The following is a 15412-nucleotide window of genomic DNA, read 5'->3' as shown; positions in this document are numbered from 1 at the left end:
TCCAAAACAAGCCCAAAATCCCACCTTCCAAACATTTTTTTTTCTTCATTTGGAAGCCAAGCTAGTACCAAAAAAACCGCTTCTCGAACTACCACAAAACTTTCGAGTCACAGTGCCCAAAATCCAAGCTGTAGGGACACGCCCATCATAATAATGTCCCACAAAAGTCCAATAACCTCCAACTGTCGTTATTCAAAAACCCTCCAGACCCCATATCTACCAATCAAAGGAACTCCTCCCCAAAAAGACACCAACCAACAACCAGAGAGGCCCAGAGCCTCTTCACCTGCAACTCCATGGCTGAGCTTGAGGTGATGATGCCACTGCCAGAACTCATCTCCTTCCTCTCTTCTCTCCTCCAGAGAGTGGCCACTTCCAATGACCTCAACCCAAAGCTCCACACCCAGAAAATTTCAGCCTTCCATGGCCTCACAAGGCCCTCCATTTCCATCCAGAGTTACCTTGAGAGGATCTTCAAGTATGCCAATTGCAGCCCATCTTGCTTCATTGTTGCCTTCATCTACCTTGACAGGTTCTCTCAGAGCCAACCCTCTTTGCCCATCAGCTCCTTCAATGCGCATAGGCTCCTGATTACCAGTGTCATGATTGCTGCTAAGTTCATGGATGATATGTGAGTTTTCTCTGCATTTTCTTTCATTCTTGGGGGATTACTTCTGGGTTTCTGTTTGGATGACTGGAATTGGATTTTTTAATCTGGGTTTCTTCTAATTTTCTCTTTCCCCAATCAGATGGGATTTTGGATTTTCCATTTTTTTTTTTTAATTATTCGGTGGAATTCTTTTCTTTTTTTCTTTTTTTTTTCAAGTTGAAATAAATTTTTCTTTCATTTATTTATATTTTTAAGTACATAAAGAGCTTTTACTTTTTCCTTTTTTAATATATTACCTACAAAAATGATGTGGAAAGGCTGTCTGTGTACACTAATTGTTATGGAGGCATAGTTGTAAATCTTGTAGAAAAAGATGGGCTTAAGCAAAAGGTCAAGTGTCAGTGTTGGGAATGACAGCTCAATGAAGGACATTGCTTGGTTGTGTGCTCAATGATTTGTCATCTTTGACTCTCATTTTCCCTGCTGCCAAACAGCTCCTTGCTTTTTTCCATTTACAATGCACCTTCCTTCTTTGGTTTTGGAGGGGAACATCCAATTCTTTGTTTTTGAAATTTAGAGCATGATAGTTATCTATGAGAATTGCAGTAATAAGTGTCATAATGAAAATTATTGATTTTAATTTTTTTTATATATAATGGAATGAATTGTAATTGTTTTAAATCTTCTCTAATTTTGTAAAAAAAAAAAAGCAAATAAATAAATAGATGGACAGATATGAAAATTTTTCATGCTTGATATAAATGTTTAATTTTTTAATTTTAAAATTTTAATATTTTAAAATAAGTATAATTTATAAATAAATAAATATTATAATTTTTGTAAATTAATTTTAGAGAAATAAAATTTTATTTTAAAAAGGGAAAAAATAAAAATTAAAATAATTTTTTATTTAATGATACATATAAATGGGGTACAACAAGGCAATAGTCCAATTCTTATTCATAGTTTAATAATATAAGTGGCACAAAGAAAATGGAAAAGATAAAGAATATGTTTGATTCTCGAAAAATTTGAAAGAAAATATAAATAGAGAGGAAAAGTAAAAAGAAAGAAAATAGAAATTAGAGTTAAAATCGATAAATTATTTTTATTTCCTATTTCAAACTCATTTTATTTATTTAACTCATCGATATAAAAATTAAATAATTTAAAAAAATATAATTTTTTAACTAATTTTAATCATGTTTAATTTTCTTATAAATTTTCTATAAAAAAACATGAAAAAAAATCATTTTTCTTATCATTTTTTTTCCTTAGCATTTTCTAGAACCAAACATAACCGAAACAAGTTTTATCCGTTTACATGTATATTTTATTTATAAAAATAAGTAAATTTCAATATTTAACATTTCTCAATATATTTATACATCATATTTTATGCTTAAAAAGATTTTGGTGTGAAATTTTAGTCCAAAGCAATTCCTTAGGTGTGATATTTTCTCAAATATGAATTAATATTTTGAATAATTTTTGGGTTGTGTAGGTACTACAACAATGCATACTATGCAAAAGTTGGAGGAATAAGCAGAGCAGAGATGAACCTCCTTGAAGTGGACTTCCTATTTGGGTTGAAATTCCAATTGAATGTCACCCCCAATGCATTCCACAGCTATTGCTCTTTCCTACATAAGGAAATGTCCTTCCAATCTCCTCCACATTTGGAAAGACCCCTAAATCTCCATTGCTCCTTCCATGAAGATGAATCCACCAACTGTTTAAGCATTTTTGGAGTATGAATTCCATTTTTTTTTTTTAATTTTGAATTTTGAATTTTGGATTTGCTTTTGGGTAGTTGGATTTTTTTGGGTTTTTTTCCCAGCTGTCATAGATGGAGTTTTCTTCATAATCAAAGCTTAGTTTTGATATGGATTGCCACCACCTTTCTTCATCATGCTGGGTGGCACTGAGTTTCTCAGTGGAGCCAGCCTTGCAACAGCTATACATTATTTGAAGAAGAAACAAAAATTGCAGTTACCTATTCTAAAATTTTTATTTTTTAATTAATTAATTGTATGAATTTTTCTAATGTTGTGAAAATAGTCTTGACCTTTTCTATGATCTAACCTATACTTTTATATGATATGACTAATAAGGTAGGTGTCACACCATTTAAATCTTTGGGGTATATTAATTTGCTCATCGGACTTTAAGGAAAAGAAAATTAAAAAAAAAAATTATAAACAATTTTCATTTTTTTGATAATTCACAAAAAAAGTTGAAAGGAGAAAAGTGTTGAATTATTAATAAATATTTTTTTAAAAAAAATTCTATTAATTCCACTAAAAATTTTGCTATACTAAATCATATAAGAAAATTATTCATCTTAAATTTATTTAAAGGATTAATTCATCATAATCATATCACAAAGTAAAAATTTTTAAATTTATAGAAACCAAAAAAAATGGATTTCTAAAAAAAAATAAACATCAAAACTATAAAAAAAAAATGTTTAAAAAAGTAATTTATCAAGGTGTGGACCTCGCATTTTTGCTCGATGCGTTCTCACTCGATGACAGAACTCTCTTTTTATTTATTTATGAAAAAATGATTTTTTTAAAAAAACTTGAAGTCGTCACTTATTTTATTTTATTTTTAAAGGGTAAACAAAATAAGAAAGAAAACCCTAAGTGTGACTCTTTATTTGGAAAAGATGGTCTGTAAAAAAATCAGATCTGAGCTCGGAGGTCAGGTTACTTATTGAAAAGGTACGGTAAAGACCATAGCACCCCTCTAAGTCTCTAAAATCGAGTCTCTACTAATAAAATGAAGCACATGTGGTAATTGATTGATTAAACATGGATACCAAAATGTGATCATACATTGGAGGCCAAAATAAAGCATGGAGAACGGTCAAAGTGAGAGCACGTGCGTACCTTGGCAGCAAGCGAGTAATGCGCCATCATGAAATGGGGTTAGTGCACAAGAATGAGCATAACATATATCACATGCGTCACCAAGCAGATTATGAAATCACCAATGACACACATGACATTTCACTCAAGTTCATTTTTATTCTAAGTAGAACTTCTTTGATGTTGGACCCCCACCAAAACCTAATTTATCTTGCATGAATTGGTTTAAAAAATTTCATTATTTTAGAATTATGAAAAATTCATTCTTACTTATGTAAAATAAAAAGAAACAGAAGGTTGTTTGAAAATCAGAGTGGAATTAAAATTGTTCGAAGGAAAACTAGATTTTTAAAAATTGGAGTCTCGAAAATTATTTAAAAATTGGAGTCTTGAGAATTAAATTTAAGAATTGGAATTTTGGAAATTAAATTTGAGAGAAATTGGATTTTTTTTTTAAACTTGTTTAAAGATGGAATTTCTAAAAATAAATAAATAAAATAATAATAAAAAAAACAAAAATAATAATTAAATAAATGAACGTGAATATTGGAATATTTGAAATTGGAAATTAAATTCAAAAGTGAAATTTTAAAAAATTGTTTAAAGGTGGAATTTTAAAATAAATAAATAAACATAATAATAATAACAACAAAAATAATAATTAAATAAATGAACATGAATATTAGAAATTTTGAAATTGCAAATTAAATTCGAAAGTTGAAATTTTGAAAAATTGTTTAAAGTTGGAATTTTAAAATAAATAAATAAATAGAATAATAATAATAATGAAAATAATAATTAAATAAATGAACGTGAATATTGGAATTCTTGAAATTGGAAATTAAATTTAGAAGTTGGAATTTTGCAAAATTGTTTAAAGATGAAATTTTAAAATAAATAAATAAATAGAATAGAATAATAATAATAATAATAATAAATAATGATTAAATAAATGAACGTAAATATTGAAATTTTTGAAATTGGGAATTAAATTTGGAAGTCCGAATTTTGAAAAATTGTTTGAAGATGGAATTTTAAAATAAATAAATAGAATAATAATAATAACGAAAATAATGATTAAATAAACGAACGTGAATATTGGAATTTTTGAAATTGGAAGTCGAAATTTAAAAAAAAAAATTCAAATATGGAAATTCTGAGATTATTTGGGAATTGGAACTAAGGAAGACTATTCTAAAATGAAAGTTTTAAAATTATTTGAGAAGTGGAATTATGAAAGGAATTTTGGAAAACTGGAGTTAGGAAAATTGTTAAAATAATAAGAAAATAAATAAAAAGTCAAATGTTTATTGAGACCATGTGCCAACGTGAACACACTTAGAGGTGGGCCCAGGTGGAGAAAGGTTTTCAAATGATGTTTGAACATCCTGGCAGCCCAAAGAAAAATAAAACAAAATCTTGCAACGTGCACATCCATGAATTTACATCTGTGGCCCCACCATCAACATCATATTGGACTTTGGATTCAACTATAGTCGTAGTGGAAGACAATGGCTCCACGAATGATGGATAATAGGTCGCTTTCAAACCTTTCATTAAACCTCATGATCCAAGTGCCAAACCTCCTAGAAAATGCAGAGTCCACAACTGATCTCCCATGTAACAGGGTCCAGTTCCTCAAGATAGCTAGTGATTTGTTTCAAGAACCCATGGCTCGCTTCAAGGATGCATCAGCTCCGGATTGGAACAGTCCCAGTTACCCTTCTTCTGGGTGCTAAAATTGAGGCGTGGCTCCTCAAACACCGAGGTGATCCAACTCCCAGATGGGTCCGAGCAACGTACCAAGGATCGCGGGGTGGTGTGCACAACCTGGGCACTTCAACTCAAGATGCTGACTCACGCCTCCATAGGCGGCTTCTTGAGTCACTCTGAGTGGAGCTTCGTGGTGAAGGCTCTTCATTTAGCAAGACCTTTGATCCTTTTAACTTTCCTAGTAGGCCAAGGCTTGAACGCCAACTGTTTACAAGAGAAGGAGATGGAGTATTTAATACCCAGAAATGGTCGAGATGGTTCGTACACTAGGAACTCGATGGCTCACTCACTGAGCTTGGTAGTTCTGGAGGAAGGATGCAAGATTTACAAGGACAAGGCGAAGGAGATGAAAGGAGTGTTTGGAGACAGGAATAAACAGAACGAGTACGTGGATAGTTTCCTCAGCTGCCTTCAGTATCTAAGAGCCATTTCCTAACATCACCAACTGACGGTACATATGATGCCATGCATCCAAAATACTCACGAAAAAACAGAGGAAGACAATCAAGAAAACAGAGCAGGGGTAAAGAAGCCAAAAAAAAAAAAAAAAGGAACCAGTGAAAGCCATGATTTAATCAAAGGGCTAGAACTGGTGAGACAAGTTGAGAATAGTAATATGACTGTCAAACACCAATCCCAAACCCGAATATGAATGTTGCTATTTGCATGGGAAAGCCATAATAATAAAAAAATAAAAAAATAAAAAATGAGAGGGAGCCAAAATAGAGTAATATACGCAAACGATCAGGTTCAACCAAAACAACCAAAGAAACTGTTGATGTTCAAAGTAAACAACAGAACAATGCTCATAGGTCAGCAGGAAATAAAATAGAATCTTAAGCAAAACGAGAAACTGTCAAGCTTAGGGCGACCTTACCTGAAAGTCCACAGTGAAAATCCTCTTATTCATTCTCTCACTTGCTCCTAAATCACTCTGCTAATCTCGTTTCTACTCTAAGGCTCCTCACTAGTTCCCTCTCAAGCTCTCTCAAAATTTCCTCTGAACCAAAAAAAAAAACCTCCCTCATTTTCTCCATTTTCAGTCCAGCTTCCTTTTCACCCAGTTTTTCTCTCCAGATTTATTTTTTCTCTTCCCCTCCCCCCCCACAAGTCTTCACCTGCTCCTTGCTCCTTGCTCCTTGCTCCTTGCTCAGCCAATATGTCACCCTCTCAACCACCACCATGGCGAGGTGGTGGTGCCCTTCACCATGTGTTTTATGCATGTTAATCTTTGAAGAAGTCGACCCCCCCTCCCCTACAATAAGCTGCTAGCTATCCGGGTGACTAGCACGAGGGGTCTACACAAGATTATATATAATATTTTAAAAGTGACTAAAATTTGATAGTTTCTCTTTTTAATACTTTTTAAGGGACAAAATTAAGAAATTTCATATATTATTGAAATAATTTCATAATTTTGGTAACTCAAATGTGATTGAATTTCCAAACATATGAATTTTATTTATATTTCTATACATTAATTACTTATATTTCTAAAAAGAAATATTAATCTTAGCACACTTAAGAAGGGTGTTTGGAAAAACTTAATATTTAATAACTTAAATTGACTTTAAATTAGATTAACTTAAGAGGGTGTTTGTTTTCCTGGCTTTTTGCTGAAAGTAATTTGTTTTCAGAATTTTGGTTGTTTATTTTTCCACTTTTTCATGACTTATTATAAACTTTTTACTAAATAGAAAAAACCAAAATATTTAGTTTTTTATAAATAGAAAAATAACATATTGGTTTTTCTTTACTTTTTAATATTTAATAGAAATAAAATACTACAAAAAATAAACAACCTGATATTTAACACTATTAAGCATTAAGTTTCTATTTAGAATTAAGTAAAAAAACAAACACCAAATAAGTTATTAGCTTAAAACTTATTACTTAATTTTTGCTTTAAATATTAAGGTTATTTGCTAAAGCTAACTTAAAATTTATTTTAAATTATCAAATTGACATATTTATCCTCATAAATTATAATTAGGGCAAATGAATTCAAATAACAATGGAGGTCATGGAATAACAAAAGATATCATAGAGGAAACCGAGGCAAATGAAGGTAAAAAAATAAAATAAAGATGTGAATCTAAGAATAAGTTAATTGTTTTTACTTATTACTTAAAGTTTTTTTTTATATTAAGTTATATCATTAAGTTATTTTACCAAACATACTTATTAATTCACTTTAAGTTATTAAGTTGGTTTATCAAACATTCGCTTAAAATATGAATTTGTAAGACAATAAAATTTTAATCATAATCTATTTCAAATTTTATAAATTAGTTTTATCTTCATTCATTTAAAAATATTTTAAAATACATGTACTTTTTTACAAGTCAAATAATCATTTTCTAAAATAACCTTTTATTTGTCATGTTAATAACATCACTTGATAATTTTTTTGTTCTAATTGTATTAAATTTTTAAATATTTTAGTTTTAATTATATTTTTAATTTTAAAATTTTCTTATTTTATTGTTAATGTTAACTAAAATTTTTTTTATTCGATTTTATTTTATTTTTTAAATGAGAAGATGAGTGAATGTATATAATGCAAGATATAAAATTATTATTAATTACGGAATCGGGAAGATTTTATTTATTACTCGAGGATATTGGAGATTTTTTTTTCAAAATAATTTGTATCTTATATTATATAATAAAAAATTATAATTAATTTATTTATAAGACACTTTTATCAAATTAAAATGATAAATTAATTTTTTGATAATTTTATTTAATATTATTAAGTAAAAGGGTATTGGAGGAGATAATTATGTTACTTATGAAAAATTACATGTATTTTAAAATATTTTTAAATGAATGAATATAAAATCCACTTTTCCTAAAGACAATCTTTTTTCTTTTAATGAAGGTTGTAAAGATCATTTTGAAGGTGTAAAAATCTCATTTTGGAATATGTAAATAAATTTGTAAAAAATGTTCTTCAAAATAAAAAGAAAAAAAAAATCATTTTTCTAGTAAATCAAATTTGAATTGAAATATTATATAAATTTGAAAAATTCAATTTTCAAAATAAAAATTATAAAAAATATTTTTTAGAATAAATCATTTTCTAAATAAAAGTTATAAAAAAATTGTTCTTAAATAAATTGAATTTGATTGGATTAGTTTTGCAAATAAAATTGTATAAATCTGTCTTTTATTAAGAGTAAATTAAAATTCAACTTTTAGAAAAACTCATAATTGTTATAAAATATGAGATTCTGTACAACTATGGTAACTTATGGATGACCATCCATAAATATTTTGTGTAACTCCCTATAAAATGGAAGGACCCCTAATGAAGTTTGATTGAGTTTATCCATACATTCTATTCTCTTTCTTCTTCTCTCACTTTGTTTTACAACACGTTATTAATACGAATAGTCTCTACAAAATAAATATAAATAATTTTCTCTATTAAGAGAAATAGAAAGATGTTTTTTTCTTCGGATAAATAGAAAGACTCTTCTCTCTTCTTTCTCACAAAAAGGTATATGATAAACTTATATCATGATTTTCTACTTTATCACCCTTTGACTCTCTATTTTTACTTTTTTTTAAATGCATAAATATGTACAATCCCTATAACCAGAAGTTATGAGATAAATTATAAATTATGTGTTAAATTCATATCCATAAATTATAAAAAATATGTGCAATTCCTATAACCAGAAGTTATGGGGAAAATTACAAAATTACAAATACATGACTAGAAGTTATGTGTATGATCCCTAATTATTTATTTTTAATTATACAATATAACTAGAAGTTATACCAAACAATATTATATAGCCGGAAAGTATAAAATAAATAAATGTTCATGGTCTGAAGCTATGTATAAATCTATATAATGAAAGTTCATAGCTTGAAGCTATGCACAAATTTACATAAAAAAAAAATAGTTCATAGGCTAAAGTTATGTACAAATTTCATATTTTCTTATTTTGACAAAATAATCATAACTCAAAGTTATGAAAAATATTGGCTTTTAATTTTTATTTTGTACTCACTTATTTTTCACAATAGGAATTATGGAAAACAATTTTTATTAACAATTGTTTCATAACCAGAAGCTATACATACAATTTCTAATTCTCTTGTATAACCAGAAGTTATACAAAACAATATTGTCAATGAACAACTATGTACCTAGAAGATACATAATTTTTTAAAATTTTGTTATATAACCAGAAGTTATATAATTATTATTATTCATAACCCGAAGTTCTGAAAATAAGAAAATACATATTCTTTGTGCTAATCAAAGGTTATGCCAAAGTTGTTAATATGTACTTTCTTATAACTAGAAGCTATAGAGAACAAAATTTTTAACTAACAATTTTGTACAACTTTATGGAATTTATATAACCAAAAGTTATAATGAAATATATTATAGCATGAAGCTATGATAACAAGTATATAGATAATATTTATATATTATCAAAATATTAATATTTTGTATATCAAGTTATACAAATAGGTAAGTGTTTGATAGTTTTTATGAACTCCTATTATTATATGTTATACTGTTGTTAGTAGAATTTTTTTTACATATAAATGTGGAATTTTGGCTTGCATGAAAGTATGATATTTTTGTATTAAAGGTGATCGTTTGGATTTTTTTTTTTTTTTTTTTTTTTATTCTAGTTGTTAATACACAATAATATTTTGATTTAGAAAATTAAGATTCTTTGGATACATGTGAAACATATGACTTGGTCATATGATTAATAAATTGATTTTGCATGTCAATTTTCTTTAAGATATGTTTTTATGATTAAAAAATTTTGAGGTACATAAAATAATATATATTATTGCATGTTATCACATATGGTATTTTTATTAATGCAATAATTTCATTATCTAAAAATAATTTTGAAATTACAATAGGTTCAACTATTGTTCTCAATATATTATGTTATATCTTTACATATCTATTCAGATGGACTTGTAGTATTTCAATTAAAGTTTTGAGACAACAAGATGTTTTAAATCATGATATGTTTCTCTTGAAATTTTGATTTATGAATTAATTTTTTCACATTGATTTAGATCATAATAATATTTTGAATAAAATTATTGATCTATTACTACAATTAGTTTGATTATTAAAATAATTCATCGTTATCTCATGTATAAATTGCTCCACACTTACAAAATCAAATATGTGAGATTATTTAAGAAATATATAACTTTAAATTATCTTTTCATATTTGTTTTATTGTGTTATATATGCTCTCATTGCTTTTACACAAGTTATTAAGTCATCATCAATGACTAATATCTTTCCATTGATTTTAACTCTTTCTCTATGATAATATTTCTACAACTTTATAAAGACAAGGTCTTTATGACAATGTTTTATGACTTGTTACTTTAATGAAACTCTTGCCTCATTAATTGCACAACATTGATGATAAACAATGTTAATATTATATCAGATAATAGAAGCCTAATTAAAGGCTCCAGAAGAGCTTATACCATGTTACTAGTAGTATTTGATTCCATTTGAATGACACTTTATACGACGCTAGATCTAGAAGAATCTTGTAAGACCAACTTGGTCCCCGAGGTAAAAGGTCGTATGGATGTACATTATAAAACCAGAAGTTTTTATTTAGTGACTAGTCTACCTATACACTTAAAAGGTCTTATGACATGTTGTGCGGATTATCATTTTAATGAGACAATTTTCTCACCGTTAGGGGGAGAAGAGCCAATTCCAGAAGAACGGAGTGAAATTATTTGGAATGCATTGACTTTGACTTATCTTAATCCTCGTAACAATCAATGTAAACTAGAAGTTTAAAATATTATTTATTTGCAAAATCTTGCAAATCAATTACCAAATGCATTCATTAATACAAAGAAAGTGATAAAGTCATTTATCCTGACTGCAAATACTCCAACATAGATTGATGTCCCTATAGAACAATTAACAAATGAATCCAAGATATGCTTGAAGCATGATAGACATGTCGGCTCAAATGATGTAACTCCCTGGAAGATGAGAACCCAAGAAAAATTTGGCACTTTAAAAGAGGTCATCAAAATGACTTATCAGTTTAAAATTGATAAATCTATACCCAAAGAAGAGACACAAATAATGTAAAAAGCCCTTAAAGAGGCACATATTGAACGAGAAGCCCTTGAAGAGGCACAGGTACCTGGAAATTGTGATATCTCAGTAAGTTATGTATACATAGGATAAAAATGGATCGAAATAATATTATTATTACCAATATTTTTGTTTTCCAAGTGGCCTCTGATATCATAAAAATGTTGAAGATCCTGAACCACAAAATGTGGAAGAATGCCGACACAGAAATGATTGGCCAAAATGGAAAGAAGCTATGTAGGCAGAGTTAAACTCATTAACAAAATGAGAAGTTTTTGGACCTGTAGTCCAAACACCTGAAGATGCAAAACCTGTTGGGTACAAATGGGTATTTGTACGAAAGCGCAATGAGAATAATGAGATCATAAGATATAAAGCGCGATTAATAAGTACAAGGTTTCTCGTGGAGACTTGGTATTGACTACGAGGAAACATACTCTCCCATCAAAGACGCAATCACATTTATTTTCTGAATTAGTTTGGCAATCTCAGAAGGACTAGACATGCGTCTCATGGATGTTATTACAGAATATTTATATGGATCTATGGATAATGATATATACATGAAAATCCCTGAAGGATTTAAATTATCTGAAGCAAATTGTACAAAGCCTCGTAGCATGTATTCAATCAAGTTACAATGATCCTTGTATAGATTAAAGCAATTTGGACGCACGTGGTACAATTGTCTTAGCAAATACTTGCTAAAAGAAGGGTATATGAATAACCCTATATGCCCATACATCTTCATTAAGAAATCAGAAATCAGATTTGCAATTATTGCAGTGTATGTTGATGACTTAAATCTTATTGGAACTCTTGAAGAGCTCACAAGAACAACAAATTACTTGAAAAATGAGTTTGAAATGAAAGATCTTGGAAAAAATTTTTTTTGTCTTGGCCTATAGATCAAGCATTTTCCAAATGGAGTTTTAGTACATCAATCAACATACATTAAGAAAGTTTTGAAGCATTTTTTTATGGATAAAGTGCATCCTTTAAGTTCTCCAATGGTTGTTTGATCACTTGATGTGAAAAATGACCCATTTTGTCCTTGCGAAAAAAATGAAGAATTACTTGGTCTTTAAGTACCATATCTTAGTGCTATTGGTTCAATTATGTATCTTGCCAATTGTACACTTCCAAACATTGCTTTTTATGTCAATTTATTAGCAAGATATAGTTCCACTCCAACTCAAAGACATTGAAATGGTACCAAACATATATTATGTTATCTTCGCGGAATTACTAATATGAGTCTATTTTACTCAAGGGAATCAAAGCAACAATTGCTTGGATATGTAGATGCAAGATATATTTCAGATCCACATAAAGGTAGGTCACAAACAGGATATGTGTTTAATTACAATGGTATTGCTATTTTATGGAGATTTGTCAAACAAACAATTGTGGCCACATCATCAATTCATTTAGAAATACTAGCAATTTATGAAGCAAGTCATGAATATATATGGCTAAGATCTATGATTCAGCATATTCGGGAATCATGTGGACTCTCCTCTATCAAAGGTGACCTGACAATATTATTTGAGGATAATGCTGCATGCATTGCACAAATAACAGGAGGTTACATTAAAGGAGATAGAACTCAACACATTTCATCAAAATTCTTTTATACACATGAACTCCAGAAGAGTGGTGAAATTGATGTGCAACAAATATGCTCAAGTGATAATCTAGCAGATTTATTCACAAAATCATTGTCAACCTCAACATTCAAGAAGTTAATACACAGGATTGGAATGCGTCAACTCAAGGATATCGACATGAGGGGGAGTATGCTTGTAAAAGGATGTTAGTGTACTGAACTCTTTTTCCTTTTGTCCGGGTTTTGTCCTACTGAGTTTTACTAGCAAGGTTTTTAATGAGGCAGTCCTAACATTCCAAAAGCAATTTAAAGAATTATAAGAATATTGTACTATTTTTCCTTTGCTAGGTTTTTCCTATAGGGTTTTTTACTAACAAGGTTTTAATGAGGCCTATTCTTATGATCATCCAAGGGGAGTGTTATAAAATATGAGATTCTATACCACTATGGTAACTTGTAGACGATCATCCATAAATATCTTGTGTAATTCCCTATAAAATGGAAGGACCCCTAATGAAATTCGATTGAGTTTTCCCATACATTCTATTATTTTTTTCTTGATTTCTTCTCTCACTTTGTTTTACAATAGTAATATTATTATTATTATTACTATTATTTATTTAGGAAAAGCTATCTTTTGAAATAAAATTTTAAAAAATATATATTTTTTAAGTTAAGTAAAATCCTTTTTTGGATAAAATTATTTTTTTAAAAAGACAATTTTTATTTTTATTTTTAAGTATAGTTAAATAAACATTCTTTTTTAATAAAAGTCAAACACAATTTACTTTTTATTAGATAAAATTGTGAAAGAAATTTTTTTAAAAAGATAAATTCCTTTTTAAACAATTTGTAAGATTCTTCTTTTTTTAATGATAAAAATAAATCAAATTCTTTTCCTTTTACATAAAATTGTCAAGATGTAAATTTTTATTTTATTTTTTTTAAACAAATGAAGTCCTTTTCAAAGAAAACACAATTCAAATTGAAAAATCAAAATGGAATGTTTTTGTGAATAAAATTTGAAAAATAGTTTAAGTAAAATTGGTGTGGACCCCGTGTTTTTCATATGCGTCCCCACTCGAATGGCGAGACTCGCTTTTCAATTATTTGGTGAAAATTTGATTTTTAGAAAAAGAGTTGGAGTCGCTACTTATTTTGTTTTATTTTTAAAGGGAAAAACAAAATAAGAAAGAAAAACCCTAAGTGTGACTCCTAAAGGAAAAATAGGTCTAGGAAAAACTGAGTCTGGGTCCGGGGGTTAGGTTACCTATTGGGAAGGTATAGTGATGAGTCATATCACCCCTCTAAGCCCCTAAAAATGTGTCTCTACTAAATAAAGTGAAGCAAACATGACAATTAACTAGGAGATCAATGGATACCAAAATGATTATAGATCAAAAGCAAGTCATGATAACGAACAAATAAACAAAGTGAGAGTGAGAGAGCGAGAGCGTACCTTGGCAACAAGTAATAAAGTGCTATCATGAAACAAAGTTAGTGCATAATAATGAATACAGAATATATCACATGCATATCAAAGAGAAAGACAAAGATAAGACAATATTCATTACGTATAGCAGTTGACAATCAGAAGAGATCATATGTAGGGCCCCCACCAAAGCCCATTGATTTTGCATGAATTAATCCCACAAATTTCATTATTTTGGAATTATGAAAATCATATTCATGCTTATTTTAAATCAAGAGAAACAAAAGATTATTTGAAAATTAAAGAAAATTTGTGAAAGTGCTTACCTGAAGGGAAATGTAGCAAGTTTATAAAAAAATGAGATTTTTTATTTTTTTTAAACCTAAAACCCTACGAAAAGAAGAAAAATTAATGACTTAGAAATTATTTGAAAACTGGAGTAGAATTAAAATTATTTGAGAAAAATCAGAGTTTTAAAAATTATTTAAAAATTGGAGTCTGGAAAATTATTTTTAACATCAAATGATGAAAAAAAAACAAAGGATGACATGTGGCCATTGGGATTGCATGCCAAGAGTGGCCATGCATAGCCATACACACGTGGCATTTTCTTCATTAATTCTCTGCTACATGACCACAATATATACAACCACCTTCAACTTGTTTCTTCATTAAAGTTTCAGCATAATTCAACTACGAAAATACTCACAAAACTTCACTTGGATTTCAGCCATTCGATCACCCTATTTGCAGCCACCTTCAGCTCGTTTCTTTACTAGAGTTTCAGCACAATTCAACCATGAAAATACCCACAAAACTTCACTTGGATTTCAGCCATTCAATCACCCTATATGCAGCCACCAAATCTACTAATATTTAGCCATATTTCTACTTAAATTAAAGAAACTTTCAGCCATAAACAATCTCTGTCTATACAACCATTGATCTCCACTGAAATGCAGCCATGAAACTCTATTACGTG

The 15412-nt window shown here is 28.8% G+C and overlaps 1 protein-coding gene across 1 annotated transcript; it reads left to right on the top strand.

The window, feature by feature from the left end:
* The first annotated feature begins 218 nt into the window (after positions 1 to 218).
* LOC117909363 (cyclin-U4-1-like) lies at positions 219 to 2496 on the top strand. The gene is made up of 2 exons (XM_034823383.1): positions 219 to 631; positions 2115 to 2496. Exons 1-2 carry the CDS (start codon positions 297 to 299, stop codon positions 2365 to 2367), a joined length of 588 nt encoding a protein of 195 aa, XP_034679274.1. The 5' UTR covers positions 219 to 296; the 3' UTR covers positions 2368 to 2496.
* The last annotated feature ends 12916 nt before the right edge of the window (positions 2497 to 15412 follow it).

The sequence above is a fragment of the Vitis riparia genome, chromosome 19, assembly GCF_004353265.1.
Source record: "Vitis riparia cultivar Riparia Gloire de Montpellier isolate 1030 chromosome 19, EGFV_Vit.rip_1.0, whole genome shotgun sequence".
Lineage (NCBI taxonomy): Eukaryota > Viridiplantae > Streptophyta > Magnoliopsida > Vitales > Vitaceae > Vitis > Vitis riparia.
The sequence above is the reverse complement of the archived record's forward strand: the minus strand, read 5'-3'. Positions and strand labels throughout refer to the sequence as shown.

Bases quoted from the DNA above. Each gene is read 5' to 3' on its own strand.
- LOC117909363 (XM_034823383.1), top strand. From the start codon at position 297: ATGGCTGAGCTTGAGGTGATGATGCCACTGCCAGAACTCATCTCCTTC. The intron at 632-2,114 runs GTGAGTTTTCTC...TGGGTTGTGTAG, and splicing joins GCTAAGTTCATGGATGATAT to GTACTACAACAATGCATACT.